Source organism: Pristiophorus japonicus, chromosome 10, assembly GCF_044704955.1.
Source record: "Pristiophorus japonicus isolate sPriJap1 chromosome 10, sPriJap1.hap1, whole genome shotgun sequence".
Classification (NCBI taxonomy): Eukaryota; Metazoa; Chordata; class Chondrichthyes; family Pristiophoridae; genus Pristiophorus; species Pristiophorus japonicus.
In genome coordinates this window covers 191,465,917-191,484,916 of record NC_091986.1, presented here as the reverse complement: position 1 = coordinate 191,484,916, position 19,000 = coordinate 191,465,917, and the positions used below count along the sequence as shown (strand labels likewise).

The 19,000-nt window shown below is 44.1% G+C and overlaps 2 protein-coding genes across 3 annotated transcripts in view; one reads left to right on the top strand and one right to left on the bottom strand.

The window, feature by feature from the left end:
• Positions 1-7,047: 7,047 nt before the first annotated feature.
• LOC139274882 (cytochrome c oxidase assembly factor 5-like) lies at positions 7,048-15,792 on the bottom strand. The gene is made up of 3 exons (XM_070891607.1): positions 15,473-15,792; positions 8,375-8,458; positions 7,048-7,845 (listed from the first exon to the last, which is right to left on the bottom strand). Exons 1-3 carry the CDS (start codon positions 15,572-15,574, stop codon positions 7,804-7,806), a joined length of 228 nt encoding a protein of 75 aa, XP_070747708.1. The 5' UTR covers positions 15,575-15,792; the 3' UTR covers positions 7,048-7,803.
• Positions 15,793-15,939: 147 nt separating this feature from the next.
• The window catches only part of unc50 (unc-50 homolog (C. elegans)), a 28,199-nt gene continuing 25,138 nt past the window's right edge, over positions 15,940-19,000 (top strand). Inside the window, exon 1 of one of the 2 annotated variants that reach the window (XM_070891604.1) lies at positions 15,940-16,062. The gene's annotated coding sequence lies outside the window, so the exon portion shown is untranslated. Of the gene's footprint in view, positions 16,146-19,000 lie in introns of both variants that reach the window. The other variant, XM_070891605.1, reaches the window with a different exon arrangement.

The window sequence follows — 19,000 nt, the reverse complement described above, 5'->3', positions numbered from 1 at the left end:
GGAACTCCTGCAGCTGGGATGATTGACCTTCAAAAACCACTGCCCTCTGAAATGGCCTAGCAAGCCACTCAGTTGTATTCAAGAAGGTGGCTCACCACCAACTTTTCGAAGGCAATTAGCTATAGGCAATAAATGCTGGCCTTGCCAGCGATGTCCACATCCTGTGAATGAATAAAAAATAGTTGTATAGATACTAATAAACTCAAACTATAGGAAGGGGAGAAACACAAAGGTGTGAAATTGCTGTATCAACATATAGGTAAAAGTTAATGAAGCATGTGAAAAATTATATTCCTTTTCTCCAAATGACAAAAGCCATTCAGCCAATCATAGCTTGCCCATCCAGAAAGATCCCATAGTTTCCCATCACAACATTCAGCTGTTAGTTAAACAGGATTTTAGCCTCCACTACTCTGCCTGAAAGTCTATTCCATGTGTGGATCACTCAATGTGCAAAGAGGACCTTCCTGATGTCTGTCCTAAATTTTTCTTCACCAGTTTCAACCTTGTCATACTATCATGATTTCATTTGAAATAGTGTTTAGAATTTACCTTTTAATATTTTATGATCCCATGATCATACACACACACAGAGTCAAAACCAAATGTATTTTCAGGTGAAACGGGGTTAGAGCTCAGGGGACAATTGGACCAGAGCATGCAGACGTAATCAGGCCCCCTTTAAAGATCATATTTTAAATTTCTACATCCATTTATAATGGTACTGCCAATGTAAACTTGTCACACTTTAATTAGTGATACTGCTGTAGCACCTTTTCTAAGAAGAGTGTAATTACAGCATGTCAAGTTTATGTAAAGCTTCCACTGCAAATGTGGATGTATGAATTTATAATAGAAAAATCTAGTAGGAAGTGCATGCACACACAAGATTAACATATATAGATACATCTTTATGTAGTCTCTCAATTGCCCCTATTGGAGGCTGAAAAGCCCAAATTTCTCTTTTCTCCCATGTCAGACCTCAGGCACCAGAGATCAATCTTATGGCTCTTCTGCGCCACCTCCAAAACTTGAATGTCTCCTTCCTGTCTTTGTCACCAAAACTAGACACCAAGCTCAAGGTTTTCTTTGACCTGCAGAAATGATTGCTGGCATCTTGGCAAGTGCAGCTAATCAAGCAACATTAGCTCTTGATCACCCTACCATTTTGCCTTTCATGTAGTATCACATAAATAAAGCATGAAATGCTGCAAATGGTGTGCTTCTAAAATAACAATTATCATGGCGAAGCCATATGGGTTTGCTGGCATAGATTCCTGTAGAGAAGGGATGCTTCCACCAACACTGTATCTGCCAAAGCAAAGTTATTTCATTTTTTTTAAGCAGGTGTAAGTAATGGCATAAGGAAACAGAGCACCTCTCAGACAGTCTGACCTTTCTTGCATCCTATATATATCTACCTCTTCGGAAGATCAGTAAAGGCTTCCCAGGTGCCAATTAAACTGCAGAATAAAATATTACGGGCAACTGGCACAAATGCTCATTAAATGCAAGGCACAGCAGGAAAGAAAAACAAAGGGCCCAGAAATGGCCTAAAATCACTTACCAGAAATACAACTGGCTTTTTAAATGCCCTTTTAATGAAGGTCTTGCCCAAGCTACCCTTACTGCCAGTTTAGCCAAAGAATGGAAAGGCCAGTGGGGGTCTTCAATAACCTTTTGAATAAGTTTCTAGCTTCCACCTACTCTGTACGCCCGCTCAGTCAAAAAGGTAGGCAGGCCTAATAGTAGGCTGAATCCAGATAGAATTAATTCCTGAAAATGGGCAGGTATGGTGTATAACATGTTCTAACATCGGCCCTGTATCTAATAATAAACTCGATGCAGTCAGTGAAGTAGGAAAATGTTTGGCTACAGAATTATCATCCTGTACCTTGATGAGCAAAAGTGTACAGAAAAAGCTAGTTCAAAATTAAGCAAGTCTTAAATGATTTTATCTTGAATTCAAATTTCATCTCTAAGATTATAACATTCAAAGTTGTTTATTGTCCCATATCAAAACAACTTGGATTTATATAGCTCCTTTAACATAGTAAAAGATCCCAAGAATAATAGGAATGCATAATGCTGTTACTAAAAGTGGTACTAAGCTGTTCAAGAAGAACTGCATGAACATCTTTTACAAGGCATATGCTCCACACCGCTTCCGACCTCCAGTCACCTGAATACTCATTTTTAGTGGGATATGGCATTTGCTGAAGCATTCACTCACCTTAATGTGAGGTCATTAAACTTTTCTCAGCAGTAGATCCACATCCTTGGAACACACTGGTGACCGTGACGGAATTAGCAATCTCCCCCCGAGCCTTCTGCAAGTGGCCTTAGATTGCTTCCTGGCCTGCAGGAACAGTACAGCCCACCTTCTTTGATTTGACCATGACCAAGACCTCCACTGCAGCTTCCAAGAAACTTCGTGCTTGCTCCATTGGTTGCTGAGCAATGTCTTCAGCTAGAATGATAAACGAGGTGCAACAGCAACAAAGCATCTCCCGTTTTGCGCAGAGAGCCTAGGCCAAACATTACTGGCCATTAGACTGCACTTTATATCGCCCCCCTCGAGAGCTAAGCCAATCAGCAATGCATTTAGTGCCGAGATGAGCGCACCAATCATTATAATGAGCAGGCAGCGATCACTTTCAATGGGTGCAGGAAAATAGCACTGGTCCTTCACACTGCCAGATCAGAAGCGGCGAAGAGCGGAGGTCAGGAGCGGCGAGGTCTGGAGGTCGGAAGCGGAGAGGACGGACGAGGCACGGAGGAGTGGAGAGGTCGGAGTCCAGAGGTAGAGCAGCGTGGACAAGACCAAGCGAAGGCGCAGCACGGGCCAATAACGAGGCTGTGAGACTCACATAGCGTACTATGAATTCCACGTCGCAGGCCAGTGGGAAGGAGGAAGGAAGGAGGACAGTAGGAGTATGTTTGAGTTTGTTTGTATGTATTAGCACATGCGGCAGAGCCTGGTCTCCAGTCATCTTGGATCCCCTTGCCACTGGACCAAGACCTTGCTCGGTCAAGCTTGTGTTGTGGCTGGTGTGCAACGGCCACCCCACGTTAAAATAATTCACGCACAGGCATCTTCCACCATTTAAAATGAGTTCATCAGTCACCTGAGTACTCATTTGTAGTGTGGCAGCAAGTCAGCCTCGACCCCGCGGGACTGCCTATGATGAAGGCACATGATCAGTGCATACAGATATCATTTGTTGCACTTCCTATATGTTCATATGCTTCTTGCATAAACATTTTAGAAAGTTAATTTTGTTTAAAGTATTTATGTATTTTATTCTGAATTTCATCAAAGACTAAATGTAGCCAAATAAATTGTGGAAACATTGTAATTGTGGTGCTGATAGACTACAGCAGTTCTGTCAAATACACTAGCCACTAGTGGCTAATTGGCAATACAGAGGTGGGGAATTGCATTTTTGATTAGTAAATAAAAAAGTAATAGACACGGTTGTTGAGCATGTGATTTCAAGACTGATATTTATGCTAAAATGATGTGTAACATGGCTGAATGTGATTTCAAGACTCATAGTCTTATGCTAAAATGATATGTAACACAGCTGGAAAAAACAGACTTCAGCACCATGGAAACACCAGCAACATTGTATGGAGACGGGGGCAGCCATCCTGGTCAGCTTGACCAATGAGAAAAATCACTCCAGACAAACAGAAAAAAAGTGAAGCCTAATCCAGCTCCAACAGGGTATACCATGGCAAAGGACAAGCAGCAACCAACTGCGTTCTGCCTGGAGAGCAGGGGTAGATCTGACAAGCCTCTTTGCTGAGAATGTTGACTTGCACAATCACTCTGATGAAGTCCAAATGGATGGACAAAACCTAGAAGCTGCATTAAGATGTACTGTATCTGAAATTTATGCCATAATTTAAAATGTTGGTGAAAGAGATACTACAAAATTTCCCACTGAATGATAGTAGATGTTTGTACTTCATGTGTATATTTAATTAACATTCACCTTTTATTGTATGCAAGGCATTTGCTACTAAAATTAGTGCATGTGGCGAACACCGTCACGATGACCACATCTGTAGCTAATTAGCGACATCTATTGGACAACACTGGGCCACAGGTATCCGTTTGATTCATACCACTTTCAAGTTAGAAGTGTGGGTTCAAGCTCTACTTCAGCACACAATCTAGCATGATACTACAATGCAGTACTAAGGATTAGAAGTTCAACCAAGGCCCTGTTTGTCTGTTCAGATGAACATAAATTATCCCATAGCATTATTCAAAGAGAAGTGTTTTCCCAGTGTCCTGGCCAATATTCTTCACCTTAGGCAGTCCCCCGGAGTCAAGGATAACTTGCTTTCACACTAAAATGAGTTCTAAGGTAACTGATGAGACCAATGTGGGATCTAGTCTCTCACATGTGGGGCAGATGGTGGTTGGTGAGACGGGTGGCTGGGGTGCTTGATTTGTCGTACACTCCTTCCGCTTTTTGTGCTTGGCTTCTGTGTGCTCCCGGTGAAGAGACTCAAAGTGTTTGGTGCCTTCTCGGATGCTCCTCCGCCACAGGATTCCCACGAGTCTGTGGGGATGTTGCATTTTTTCCAATGAGGCTTTGAGGCATTTTCTCTGCCCTCCTGGGACTCGCCTGCCTTGACATAGCTTGGAGTAGAGTGCTTGTTTTGGGAGTCTAGCATGTGGACAATGTGGCCCCACCTACAGGAGCTGGTCGCGTATGGTCAATGCCTCGATGCTGGGGATGTTGGCCTGAGAGAGAACACCGTCGGGGCACCTATCCTGCCAATGGATTTGCAGGATCTTGCGGAGACGGCATTGGTGGTACTTCTACAGAGCTTTGAGGTGCCTACTGTACATAGTCCATGTCTCTGAAGCATCTAGGAGGGTGGGTATCACTTCTGCTCTGTAGACCATGAGCTTTGTGCCGGGTTTGAAATCCTGGTCTTCGAACACTCTTTTCCTCAGGCGGCCGAAGGCTGCACTGGCACACTGAAGGCGGTGTTGGACTTAGTAGGCTCCCAAGATATGGGAAGTAGTCCACATTGTCCAAGGTCTTAACGTGCACCTTGATAACCAGGGAGGTGTACTGCGTGGCAGGAGAAGGTTGGTAGCGAACCTTTGTCTTACTGATGTTTAATGTGAAGCCCAGACTCTCATATGCTACGGTGAAGGTGTCAATGATGGTGTGGAGTTCGGACTCTGAGTGTGCACAAACGTAAACGTCATCTGCATATTGTAATTCAATGACAGAGATTGGAGCAACCTTGGATCTGGACTGGAGGCATCAGAGGTTGAATAATTTTCTACTTGTCTTGTAGATTAACTCTACTCCAGTGGGGAACTTGTTAAGGATGAGCTGAAGCATTGCAGCGAGGTAGATTGAGAAGAGCGTTTTTTGCGATGACAGCAGTGTTTGTCCCCGGTCTACACTTGTATTGGGTCTGTGGTGGATCCGTTGGTAAGAATCATGGCTTGCATCATGAAGCAGGCAGAGCATGGTGACGAATTTTTGAGGACAGTCAAATTTGAGAAGGACACTCCATAATCCCTCACAGTTGACAGAGTCAAAGGCCTTTGTGATGTCAAAGAAAGCCATGTACAGAGGTTGACACTGCTCCCTACATTTTTCTTGGATTTGTCACACAGTGAAGATTATGTCCATTGTGCCCCTTAGTGGGCGGAATCCACATTGCGACTCTGGGAGGAGCTAGTCAGCCACTAGGAGACGCCAATTGAGGAGGATTCTTGCAATGATTTGCCCTGCGTCATACAGCAGGGAAACTCCTCTGTAATTACCGCAGTCAGACTTGTCCCCTTTTTTGAATATGGTCACGATTACGCCGTCTCTCAGATCCCCTGGAATGCACTCCTCCTTCCAGATTAGAGAGGGCATGGATTTGCACCAAGAGTACTTCTCCGCTATGCTTCAGTACTTCAGGGGGGAATAACGATGGAGGAACAGCAAACAGCAGCGACCTGCAGCCCCTGCACACTGTGCAATGGAAAATAACTCCCTGCTTCAACCAGAAACCCTCTCTGCAACTGCAAACCAGCTCTCTTTCCTTTGCAGTGACACGGAAAAGATGTTGACTCTTTTCTAGACACCAGTACCTCTCTGGTACCTCATCAAGTAGACATTTTTGTGTATGAGCCTTGACGAATTGGGCGTAGATGGTTTGTGCTTGTGCAGGCGCAGAAATACTCAGTCCTCCCTCAGACCCAGGAGACCACCATGGGCAGTTCCCTCATGACTCAAATCTAGAAGAAACACAAGAAGTTCCCCTTTTCTTAAACCAGAGTGAAAATCACAAGACAAGGCTTTACCTCAAATTCAAGGGAGGAAGAGAGATTCGAAGCCGGGTGAAAGTGTGCCTTTATATCCTGGCCCAACGACTGGGCATCGGGAGGCAAGGGATGAAGAAACTGGTAAAAACATGCAGTACCGGGGGCCACAGGTAGCAAGGATTGGCAGGCGACGGGAATTGGAGGAGCAGTGAGGAGTGGCAAGGAGCGGAGGATCAGCGGACAGCGAGAATTGGAGAATCGGCGGACGGCGAGAAACGGAAGATCAGCAGGCGGCAAGGATTGAAGAATCGGTAGGCGACGAGGTAGGGACCCAGGAAAGACTCCACACGGGCCATCAGCCAGGTCAAGACCCAGGGAAGACTCTGCATAGACCAGCAGCGAGGTCGGGGGGCCGAGGCCATCAGCGAGGTCGGGATCCAGGGAAGATATAGCACGGACCAGCAGTGAGGTCGGGACATGAGGCTAGAATATACGTGGCCAATATTAATCTCTCATAACTACTAAAAACATTTATCTGATTTGGTTATGTTGTACCTTGCTTTGTGCTAGTCAGCTGCTGTACTTGCATACATAACAAGTGACTGCATTTTTTAAATGTAATTAGCTGTCTGAAGCACTTTAGGATGTCAAGACATGAATGGAATACCGTCAAATAAATTACATATTATTTACCTTTCAACATCAAAAAAGCCACATTACAGCAGACAGCCAAATACAAAAAAATGTAAAAGTAAAAACAATTAATAGTTGCTAACTTGATTCCCTTTTGCTAACAGTGTTGAATATAATTAATTGTCTTAACTAATTATAAAGCAGTACACAGTATTTGCACAATGTTGAATGATACATATTCACTTATTCTACCAACATGCCTAGAATAGTTTTTATTTAGAGTATCAGAATTAAATCCATTCGCTGTGTCTTGCAAGCAAGGAAAGAAGCTACACCAAATAGTTATATTCTGATTTCTAAAAGCTCTTCAGCAATGTCCCATTTAAGCTGCGCAGCCCTCTGGAGTTCCGGCGAAGTCGGCTTACAGGCTTTTAAACAGGAAAAACCAGACATGCATGATATATTAAACGGGCCGTGCACCCAAAAAAAATTAAAGAGAACATTGCTCTTCAGTAAATACAACTATCCCTGTAATATTAGTAGTGCATATAGTGTACAAGTCTTATACAGGACATGAACAGTTGTTGAAATTTATTTATTAACTCTTGGAATCATTTTCTTTCTTAACTGGTGTCTTACAAAATAATTTCAGAAGACAAAGTATCAACACAGGCATTTTGCATGAATAATAATTGAACATATATTTAAAAAATATTCCTTTACTAATTTTTCCACATACATATGAGAACACTCAAACATTGAATACAACACTGATTTTCTAAACCAAATGTGAGCATTATTTTATTTATACAGTCACCCGAAGCCATCACCGTACATAAATTCTGCAGCATTACTCCACTTTGGTTGGGTTGCTAATATCCTTTTCTTCCTCTGAACCGAGTTCGGCTATCCAGCTTTAAAACAAAATCCGTAGGGTATTAATGAAATGCAGTATCTAAACACAATTGTAGCAATATGTTTACAATGTTTACAGAGAAACTCTCCCATGGTTCAAACTTAAAATTTTGGATATCCAAATCTCTTGGACACACTATAACCTTATAATGTAGTCCTAGACATTATTTATTCCTTATGAAGTAAACTTAAAATAAAAAAACCCTGAGAATGAAGTTGAAGCATTTTATAAAATCATCTGAAATCCACGATTGTTATAACATCAGAGTTGTCATCCTGCTTCTGTGGGCAACAGTGGGAAACAGTCACCAAATCAAAATACAAGTTTCAGACATGATATACAAGAGGGTTGGAAAATCTGCTAAACACCAACTATACAGTTTAGAAAGAAATAAAACTGGCTTTATAATTTTATGAAATCTAAATAGTTCAGAGATCAATAGGACCACCCCTCTCCCAAAAAAAATGTAGAACAAATATGTTGTGTATATAAAACAGTTTAAAAATTAGCTATTTAAAATTACATACCATTGATCTTTTACATTCAAAGAAAGTAAGCTGTAATGCCTTGCAGTGTCCTTCTTTTAAGCATTGTTTTGGTGTCTTTCCTTCCTACTTGAAATACAAACGAGTTAAAATGTAAGTAAATTGGAATAGATTTGACCCGATTATAGTCCAATAAAAAAAAAAATCGATACTGATCAGAGTTAGTTAACTTGGCTACTGGTATTTGGGCAATAATTCTGCAAGGTACTGCTCCCAGCACGAAGGTATGCTAGCACAGTTGCTAACCGTCTACGTTCAGAGCAGACATCTTGCTTTTTTTCCCCCCAGTCATTGAATGATATAGCACAGGAGGCCATTCATCCCATCATGCCTGTGCCAGTTCTTTGAAAGAACTCTCCAATTAGTCCCACTCCCCTACTCTTTCCCCATAGCCCTGCACATTTTTCTCCTTCAAGCATTTATCCAATTCCCTTTTGAAAGTTACTACTGAATCTGCTTCCACCGTCCTTTCAGGCAGTACATTCTACTGTGTTCCTATCACAGATGAGACTGTACACAGGGAGGTTAAAGTAACAGTGATCTCAGTCTTTATTAAGACACTCCAGAGTGAGTAACAGGCCTTGGGGGGTGGCTTATATACAGTGCTCCCAAAGGATGCTGGGATCCCTTGGGTCGTCAGGGGATGTGCTCCCTGGTGGCGGAACATGGGAGTGCATGCTTTATAGATACACAACACATTCCAGATCATCATAACTCGCTGCATCAATGTTTTTTTCCTCATGTCACCTTTAGTTCTTTTATCAAGTACCTTAAATCTGTGTCCTCTGGTTACTGAACCTTCTGCCACAGGAAACAGTTTCATTCTGATAAATCTCCTCTCCATGGCCTTGACAACCTTCCTAAAGTGTGGTGCCCAGAATTAGCGACAATACTCCAGCTGGGGCCTAACCAGTGTTTTATAAAGGTTTAGCAGAACCTCCTTACTTGTGTACTCCATGCCTCCATTTATAAAGCCAAAGATCCCATATGCTTCTCCTGCCACCTTCAAAGATTTATGAACTTGCATCCCCAAGTCTCTGTTCGTGCACTCCCTTTAAAATTGTACCATTTTGTTTATATTACCACCTCTCATTCTTCCTACCAAAATGAATCACTTCACACTTGTGTTAAAGAAAGCTAAAAACCTATTTAATTTGCTTCAATTGCTGATTTTGTAATTTTAAACTTAAATTTATTATTGTATATTATGTAATTGTAATTAATTATTCTGATTTTACTATTGTATACTCTATATTGTATTATTTATAATGTAATTTGAATTTCATTTTTTTAAAGTTTTTTTCACCTGTGTCTATCTGCATGCGCATTTTAACACCGCTTCAGACCTGAGCCTTTTACGCTTCCTTCTCCCGCTTTTTCTCTTCCTCTCCCTTGTCAATATCTAATGCCTTGTAAGCCTGTTGTGAAGCACCTTGGGACGTTTTAAAATAAAAGTTATTATTATTTTAAATTTCATCAGCCGCGTGCCTGCCCATTTCACCAGTCCGTCTACGTTCACTAAGTCCAGCTCATTACTAAAGTAAAAAAGAGCAGTGATTCTAATCCAGACCCCTGGGGAGCACCACTGAATACTTCCCGCCAGTCTGAAAAACAATGTTCACCTCTGCTTTCTGTCCCTTAGCCAATTCCTTTTACATGCAGCCACTGCCCCTTTAATCCTATGGGCTTTAATATTGCTGACAAGATTATTATGTGGTACTTTATCAAACGCCTTTAGAAAGTACATGTACACAACATCAACCACAGTACCCTCAACAACCCTCGCCGTTACTTCATCAAATAATGTTTTGATCCCTGCCCATTCCATTTGCCGTGGCCCCTAAAAGAGTGTTTTCTTACTTTGGCTGATTTTTTCCAGAAAGTTGAATTATTTGCCTCCTACAGAATCTTACAGCATAGAAGGAGGCCATTTGGCCCATCGTGCATGTGCCACTCTTCGAAAAAACAATGCAATTAGTTGCACTGCCCCACCCCTTTTTCATAGCCCTGTAAATGTTTCCTCTTCCAACTATATATCCTTTTGAAAGTTACTATTGAATCTGCTTCCAGCACACTTTCAGGCAATGCATTCCAGATAGGGCCCTCAGAGCACGATGACTCATAGCAATGCCTGGGCCACCCCCACGACCCTGCTCCCAGTATCTCTGACATCTCAACACCCTGCCCCTCCCACTGGCCAAGTCTGCTCTGATGTAACTAGATGCTACTTTGATAGAGTCAGCAAAAGAGCAGACCAATGGCAGTAAGAAATGGGAAAGTTTTCAAATCCAATAATGCTACAATGCCCATAGTCAGTGAGACTAATTTCAAAGGTTACCAATCAATACATAAAGTAAGAGGATCAATAAAGTGTACTGGAAAGGGCAAGTGTATGACTTTTTTTTTAAAAAATCTATCAAAAGTAGACTCTTTCTCCCCTCCATCCCTTTCTCCTTTGTCTCTCTGTTGTTCTTGCAATTGGTGTTGATTTCCTATGTGCAATGTCACAGGAAATCAACCAGTAAGACCATTGCAGAATAAATTATTTTTGGCTTCAAATGCTGGATCACAGTGTACTTCAAAATGCAGCAAAAATTTTAATGAAATTTAGATTTCATAGGTGGCATGCTCCCAGACTCCCCCACTCCCATAAATGTTGCACCATGTGCACTCACTATCCATTTCAAAAAGTTTCTAAATCAACCAATGCAAAAATACACTGCGTGTACTTCATTTCCCTACAATACAACTGATGGAATATTGGGTATAATAGAAATTTACAGCAGATATAACTGCAGGTTGAACCTCCCTTATCCGGAGCCCTCGGGACCTGACCTGTTCCCGATAAGGGATTTTTCCAGTCGAGGGGTGGTCACGTTAAATTGGATGGTACGGGTACTGAGCAAGGGGATATTGTGGCTGGCTGGCTTGGGGCTGGGAGTGCAGCAGAGAAATCATATGTTGGGGGGAGGGGGGAAAGAGGGGGCGGTGGAGTGAGGGGTCAAGCCAGCGACTGCGGGAGTCAGCAGCGAGGAAGGACTTCAATTTGTTCATGTTGGAGTTCTGCGCATGCGCCACCCGGTGGCCGGTAATGGTTCCGGACGAGGGGTGGTTCCCAATAAGGGAGGTTCAACCTGTATAATATTAAGCGGTCATGACAAGTTCAGGTCCCCATTGTACCTACTACTTTTCATACACTATACACTTCAAAAGTTTCATACATTGTATGCAAAGCCATTGGAGTAAAGTTTTCACAAAAAGCAAAATACAAATTAAATTGCAGAAAGTGAAATGAAAAGGAATTTAACTTATTCAGCGACCTTGAGGTAGTGGCATTAACCATAAGCTTTTATTAAAGACCCAGCTTAGAGAGCCCTATACAGCCAGTGCCTCACTGCTAACCTGGCGTCCCTTGATGACCCTGAGACACAGAATGCCCACAGCGCTTGGTCTGCCCTCCAGGCCTCCATAATCAATGCGTGTGAAGAGACGCTCGGTCACTCAACCAGGGCTGGTTTGATGAGAATGACCAGGAGATCCAAGAGCTAATATAATCGCAAGCGCAGGGCATTTCTGAGCCTAAAACAACCCAACTCAGGGGCAGCAAAACAGCATTACAGACAGCTTAAGGCCGAGGTCCAACAAAAAACTCATGACCTAAAGAATAGATGGCGGGTGGAGAAAGCACAGGAGATTCAGCAGCTGGCCGACAGCCATGATGTGCGAGTTTTCTTCACTGCAGTCAAGGCCATCTACGGCCCAAACACCCAAGGCCCCACCCCACTGCTGGCCAAGAACGGGAAGACACTAATCAGTCAGGACCCGCTGGAAGGAGCACTTTGAAGATCCCCTTAATCGAGACTCTGCCTTTGACTTGAGTATCCTCGACTCCATCCTGCAGCATGCTACCCGCCACCATCTCAGCAAAACCCCAACCCTGCACGAGGTAGAAAAGGCCATCCACCAGCTTAACAACAAGGCAACGGAAGCGGGTGGAATCCCTGCTGAGGCACAAAAGTATGGCGGAGAGACACTATTGGCACGAATGCATGACCTCATCTCTCTCATCTGGAAGGAGGAGAGCATGCCGGGAGATCGCAAAGATGCAGTAATCGTGACCATTTTTTTAAAAAAAAGGGGACAAGTCCAACTGCGGCAACTACAGAGGAATCGCCCTGTTATCAGCCACTGGGAAAGTCGTCGCTAGAATCCTCCTCAACCGTCTTCTCCCTGTGACTGAGGAGCTCCTCCTGGAGTCACAGTGCGGATTTCGTCCTCTTCGGGGTACAACGAACATGATTTTTACAGCGCGACAGCTGCAAGAATAATGCAGGGAACAGCACCAAACCTTGTACATGGCCTTCTTTGACCTTACAAAGGCCTTCGACACTGTCAACCGTGAGGGACTATGGAGCATCCTCCTCTGTTTCGGCTGCCCCCAAAAGTTCATCACCATCCCCCACCTGCTCCACGATGACATGCAAGCTGTGATCCTGACCAACGGATCCATTACAGACCCGATCCACGTCCAGACCGGGGTCAAGCAGAGCTGCGTCATCGCGCCAACCCTCTTCTCAATCTTCCTCGCTGCAATACTCCACCTCACACTCACAAGCTCCCTGCTGGAGTGGAACTAAACTACAGAACCAGTGGGAACCTATTCAACCTCCGTTGTCTCCAGGCCAGATCCAAGACCGTACCAACCTCTGTCAGCGAACTACAGTACGTGGACGACGCATGCGTCTGCACACATTCAGAGACCAAACTCCAAGTCACAGTCAACATCTTCACTGAGGCATACGAAAGCATGGGCCTTACACTAAACATCCGTAAGACGAAGTCCTCCACTAGCCTGACCCCGCCGCACAGCATTACCCCATAGTCATCTGCACAATGTGGACTCCTTTCCATACCTCGGGAACCCATTATCAACAGGGCAGACATCGACAACGAGATTCAACACCACTTGCAGTGTGCCAGCGCAGCCTTCGGTCGCCTGAATCAAAGTGTGTTCAAAGATCAGGCCCTCAAACCTGCCACCAAGCTCATGGTCTACAGGGCTGTAGTGATACCCGCCCTCCTGTATGGCTCAGAGACGTGGACCATCTACAGTAGACACCTCAAATCGCTGGAAAAATACCACCAACGATGTCTCCGCAAGATCCTGCAAATCCCCTGGTAGAACAGACGCACCAACTTTAGTGTCCTCGACCAGGCCACTATCCCCATCATCAAAGCACTGACCGCACTCAACCAGCTCCGCTGGGCAGGCCATATTGTTTGCATGCCTGACACAAGACTCCCAAAGCAAACTTCTACATGGCAAGCGAGCCCAAGGTGGGCAGAGAAAACATTTCAAGGACACCCACAAAGCCTCCTTGATAAAATGCAACATCCCCACCAACACCTGGGAGTGCCTGGCCAAAGATCGTCCTAAGTGGAGGAGGTATATCCGGGAAGGCACTAAGCAGCCGAGAGCATGCAGAAACCAAGCGCAGGCAGCGGAAGGAGCATGCGGCAAACCAGTCCCACCCATCCTTTCCTTCAACTACTGTCTGTCCCATTGCGACACAGACTGCGGTTCTTGTATGTTAAAAGAGTGGAAGCAAGTCTTCCTTGATTCCGAGAGACTGCTTATTATGATGATGATTTATTCAGAGTTGAGCATTTTTGGTTCTCAGCTTTTTTGGAGTTGCATCAGCTTTTTTGAAGCTGTTCAGCTTTTCCATATTTTGCACATTTATATGCTACAGGTAGTAGCAAATGTGGGTCATAAAATGCAACAAAACTATGTTAATTCTATCTTCACTATTATGCTCATCACTAATGAGACTGTGCCAGAGCCTTGTCACAAAATTGCCACTATTATGTAATTCAAAACACAACCTTTACATACATATTTAACTACTCTAAATCTAAGAATCAACTCATTTTTAAAAAACTCCGTGATCACAACATTTTGGCATAAACTATACACTGCATTTTACAAGAAAGTCACCGTGACACACTACATATTTTTTAAAAGCCGATTGATCATACAGTACTGCGTGCGTGTGGTATTTTGAAAATACCAAGCAGTAGATGACTAGTAGTAAATCACATCACAATAATTTGATCAATTGGTTCTTCTGATTATAGACCAAGGGAAAACTCCAATGCATTATGCATTTCAGCTGAACAGCCTTACATTTAGTGACAGATATTTGCTATACCCATGGTCAGGAAGATCTGCCATTCTCACATACAGCACAGGATGCCCTTCGTCCCATCGTGCCTGGGCCAGCTCTTTGAAGGAGCTAACCAATTAGTCCCACTCCCCTGATCTTTCCCCATAGTCCTGCAAATGATTTCCTTTTCAAGTATATAAACAATTCCATTTTGAAGGTGACTATTGAATCTGCTTCCATCATCCTTTCAGACAGTTCATTTCAGATTATAACAGTGTCAGCTGTGGCTTAGTGGGCAACACTCTTGTTAGAAGGTTGTGGATTCGAGTCCCACTCTGGAGACCTAGCACAAAAATCGAGACTGACACTCCAGTGCAGTACTGCATTGTCGTCGGAGGTGCCGTCTTTCGGATGAGATGTTACATCAAGGCCCTCTCAGGTGGACATGAAAGATCCCATGACACTATTTCAAAGAAGAGCAGGGGAGTTATCCCTGGCATCCTAGCCAATATTGATCCCTCAATCAACATCACAAAAACAGATTATCTCGTCCTTGTCACATTGCTGTTTGTGGGAGCTTGCTGTGCGCAAATTGGCTGCCGCGTTTCCTACATTACAACACGTCAAAAGGACTGTGAAATTGGCTGTCAAGTGCTTTGGGGCGTCCTGTGGTCGTGAAAGGCGCAATATAAATGCAAGTTTTTCTTTCTGCATTTATACAACACCTTTAACGTAGAAAACGTCTCAAGGCGCTTCACAGGAGCGTTATCAAACAACATTTGACACCGAGCCGCACAAGAGGAAATTAGGGCAGATGACCAAAAGCTCGACCAAAGAGATAGGTTTTCAAAAATATCCCCTCCTTCATGAGTAATCATTTTTTGAAACACACATTTTGGATGTAATTTCACACCTTGCGCACGCAGTCGAGTTGCAGCAAGCAGCTCCTCAGGTCTTCCCTCACCCCGGAGCAGGCTAGGTTGTCCTCCTCCTTGTCTTCGTAATATTTCGGCATCACTGCGCGTCCCTGAAGTGAACGCAAGAACCGACCGCGCACGCGCACACCTGGCGGAACGCCGGCCCGAGCTTCCCCGCCGAATATTCCAGAGCAGGCGCGTGCGCCCACCGCCTCGCTTCCCCTGCGCTCACCCGCTCACCCACCCACTCCTCAGTCACTGCACCGAGTTATTTTATCACGCGATTGCCCCAGGCCAACCTGTCCCGCGCACTGAATCCTGGGACAGCGGCAACGTCAACTCCCGCGCTGCACCCTGGGACTAGTAGTTTTGGTTCGGAGGGCGCCCCTCGCTGCGCGGGGTGGCAGGACTTCAACTCCCAGGAATGCGTCGCACTCAAGGCCACGCATGCGCGCAAAAGGGGTTGAGGGGGGTGACGTCAGCGTCGCTGCGTGTAAGGTTTATTTTCTGATCGGAGTTGAGGGAAGAAGCCAAGCGAGGTTGGGGAGGTTGTGGTCGATCCTTCGTTTGCTCGTCCGCCTTGGAGGTACGATGTTAATAGCAAGGTGGTGAAATACGGTGGGCGGGTTGAGGTTGGAGCAGTATCCGTCATCGCAACCAGCTTCTCAGGTAGGCGGAAGACAGTGGGCCTCCGCTGAGCACTGGTACAGACTGCGATCGGCCAGCAATGTCCCTGACAGAGGCGCTGCACTGATGGACTGCACCTTATGGACACTGGAGATATGAGAGTCTAACTGTCCCCCATGGTGACACAGTAGTGTGTTGAATAGTCCAGGAACAACAACAATGTACATATAAAACGCCTTTACCGTCCCAGGGCGCTTCACAGGAGCGTTAATCACTCAAAACTTGACCACAACAACTTGTATTTATATAGCGCCTTTAACGTAGTAAAACGCCACAAGGCGCTTTATAGGAGTGTTTTAAGATAAAACAAAAACATTTGAGAGATTGGCAAATGGGTTTGGATAGGATATATCCAATTCTGAGGGGACTGGACAGGTTAGATGCAGGAAGAATGTTCCCGATGTTGGGGAAGTCCAGAACCAGGGGTCACAATCTAAGGATAAGGGGTAAGCCATTTAGGACCGAGATGAGAAACTTCTTCACTCAGAATTGTGAGCCTGTGGAATTCTCTTCCGCAGAGAGTTGTTGATGCCAGTTCATTGGATATATTCAAGAGGAAGTTGGATATGGCCCTTACTGCTAAAGGGATCAAGGGGTATGGACAGAAAGCAGGCAAGGGGTATGGACAGAAAGCAGGAAAGGGGTACTGAGGGAATGATCAGCCATGATCTTATTGAATGGTGGTGCAGGCTCGAAGGGCTGAATGGCCTCCTCCTGCACCTATTTTCTATGTTTCTGTAAAAGATTTACTGCAATGGTTCCAGGGATAAAAGAAAAAGTTGCATTTATATACCACCTTTTACAACCACTGGATGTCCCAAAATGCTTTACAGCCAATAAAGGACTTTTTGAAGTATAGTCACTTGTAATGTAGGAAATGCGGCAGTCAATTTGCGCACAGCAAGCTCCCACAAACAGCAATGTGATAATGATCAAATATTCTGTTTTTTTTAAGTGTTGTTGATTTGAGGGATAAATATTGGCCAGGACGTCAGGGAGAACTCCCCTGCTCTTCTTCGAAATAGTGCCATGGGATCTTTTATGTCAACCTGAAAGAGCAGACAGGGCCTTGGTTTAACTTCTCATTCGAAAGACAGCATCTCTGACAGTGCAGCACTCCCTCAGCACCACACGAGTGTCAACCTAGATTATTGTGCTCAAGTCTCTGGAGTGGGACTTGAATCCACAAGTTTCTGACTCAGAGGTGAGGATGCTACCAACTGAACCACAGCTGACACTTGATAAGGGATTACAGTTATGTGGATAGACTGAAGAAGCTGGGATTGTTCTCCTTGGAGCAGAGAATGCTAAAACAAGATTTGATAGAGGTGTTTAAAATCATGAAAGGTTTAGATAGATTAAATAAAGACAAACTGTTTCCAATAGTTAAAGGGTCGATAACGAGAGGGTACAGATTTAAGGTGGTTGGCAAATAAGCAGGCAACGCGAGGAAAAATCATTTTTACGTGACTGGTTAGGATTTGGAATGCACTGCCTGATTGGATGGTGGATACAGATTCAATAGTAGCCTTCAAAAGGGAATTAGATAAATACGTGAAAGAAAAAATTGCAGGGATATGGTAGAGGCGTTTAAAATCATGAAAGAGCCAGCGAGTGGGACTAACTGGATTGCTCTTCGAAAGAGTCGACGCAGACTCGAAGGACCAATTGGTGGCCTCCTGTGCTGTACTATTCTGATTTTATGACCAAAAGCTTGGTCAAAGAGGTAGGTTTCAAGGAATTTCTAAAAGGAGGAAAGAGAGGCGGAGAGTTCTAGGGAGAGAATTCCAGAGCTTAGGGTCTTGGTAGCTGAAGGCACGGCTGCTAATGGTGAAGTGATTAAAATTGGGGATGCACAAGAGGCCAGAATTAGAGGGACGCAGATATGAGTGGTAGGGCTGGTGGAGATTACAAAGATAGGGTGGGCCAAGGCCATGGAGGGATTTGAAAACGAGGTTGAGAATTTTAAAATCAAGACGTTGCTTAACTGGGAGCCAATGTAGATCAGCGAGCATTGGGGTTATGGGTGAACAGGACTTGGTGCAAGTTAGAATACAGGCAGCACAGTATTGGATGACTTTAAGTTTATGGAAGATGGGAGACCAGCAGTGCGTTGGAATAGTCAAGTCTATAAGTAACAAGGCATGGATGAGGTTTTGAGTAGCAGATAAGCTGATGCAGGGGCAGAGTCGGACGATGTTACGAATGTGGAAGTAGGCGGTCTTGGTGATGGCACGGACATGTGGATGGAAGCTCATCTCGAGGTCAAATCTGACAGAAGTTAGGAACAATCTGGTTCAGCCTCAGACAATTGCTAGGGCTAGAGATGGAGTTGATGGCTAGGGAACAGTGTTTGTGGCGGGGACCGAAGACAATGGCTTCGGTCTTCCCAATATTTAGTTGGAGGAAATTCCTACTCATCCAGTACTAAATGTCGGACAAACAGTCTGATAATTTAGAGATAGTGGAGGGGTCGAGTGAGGTGGAGCTGGGTGTTATCAGCATACATTTTTCAGAGGTATTTTTTAAGGGTGATCAGTTGAAAAGTAATGAGAAGTTAATTTTATTTAATTAAAAAAATGTTGTGAATTCAATAAGGGACACCACTGACTATGTACTTCCAATTATTTAATGTATTATGCTACCATTCTTCAAGGATTTCATGCAATGATATGCTTTTGAAGTAATGCATTGGTTATATGCAAGCAAATCTGGGCATATAGGTCCATTTTTCTGGATACTATTGAAGAAGTGATTTCAGAGGATTTCTCCCCTTCATATTTGTTACCCGAGTAGTGACCGTTTTCTGAAAGGTGCACTTCAGAAACCCCCTCTCT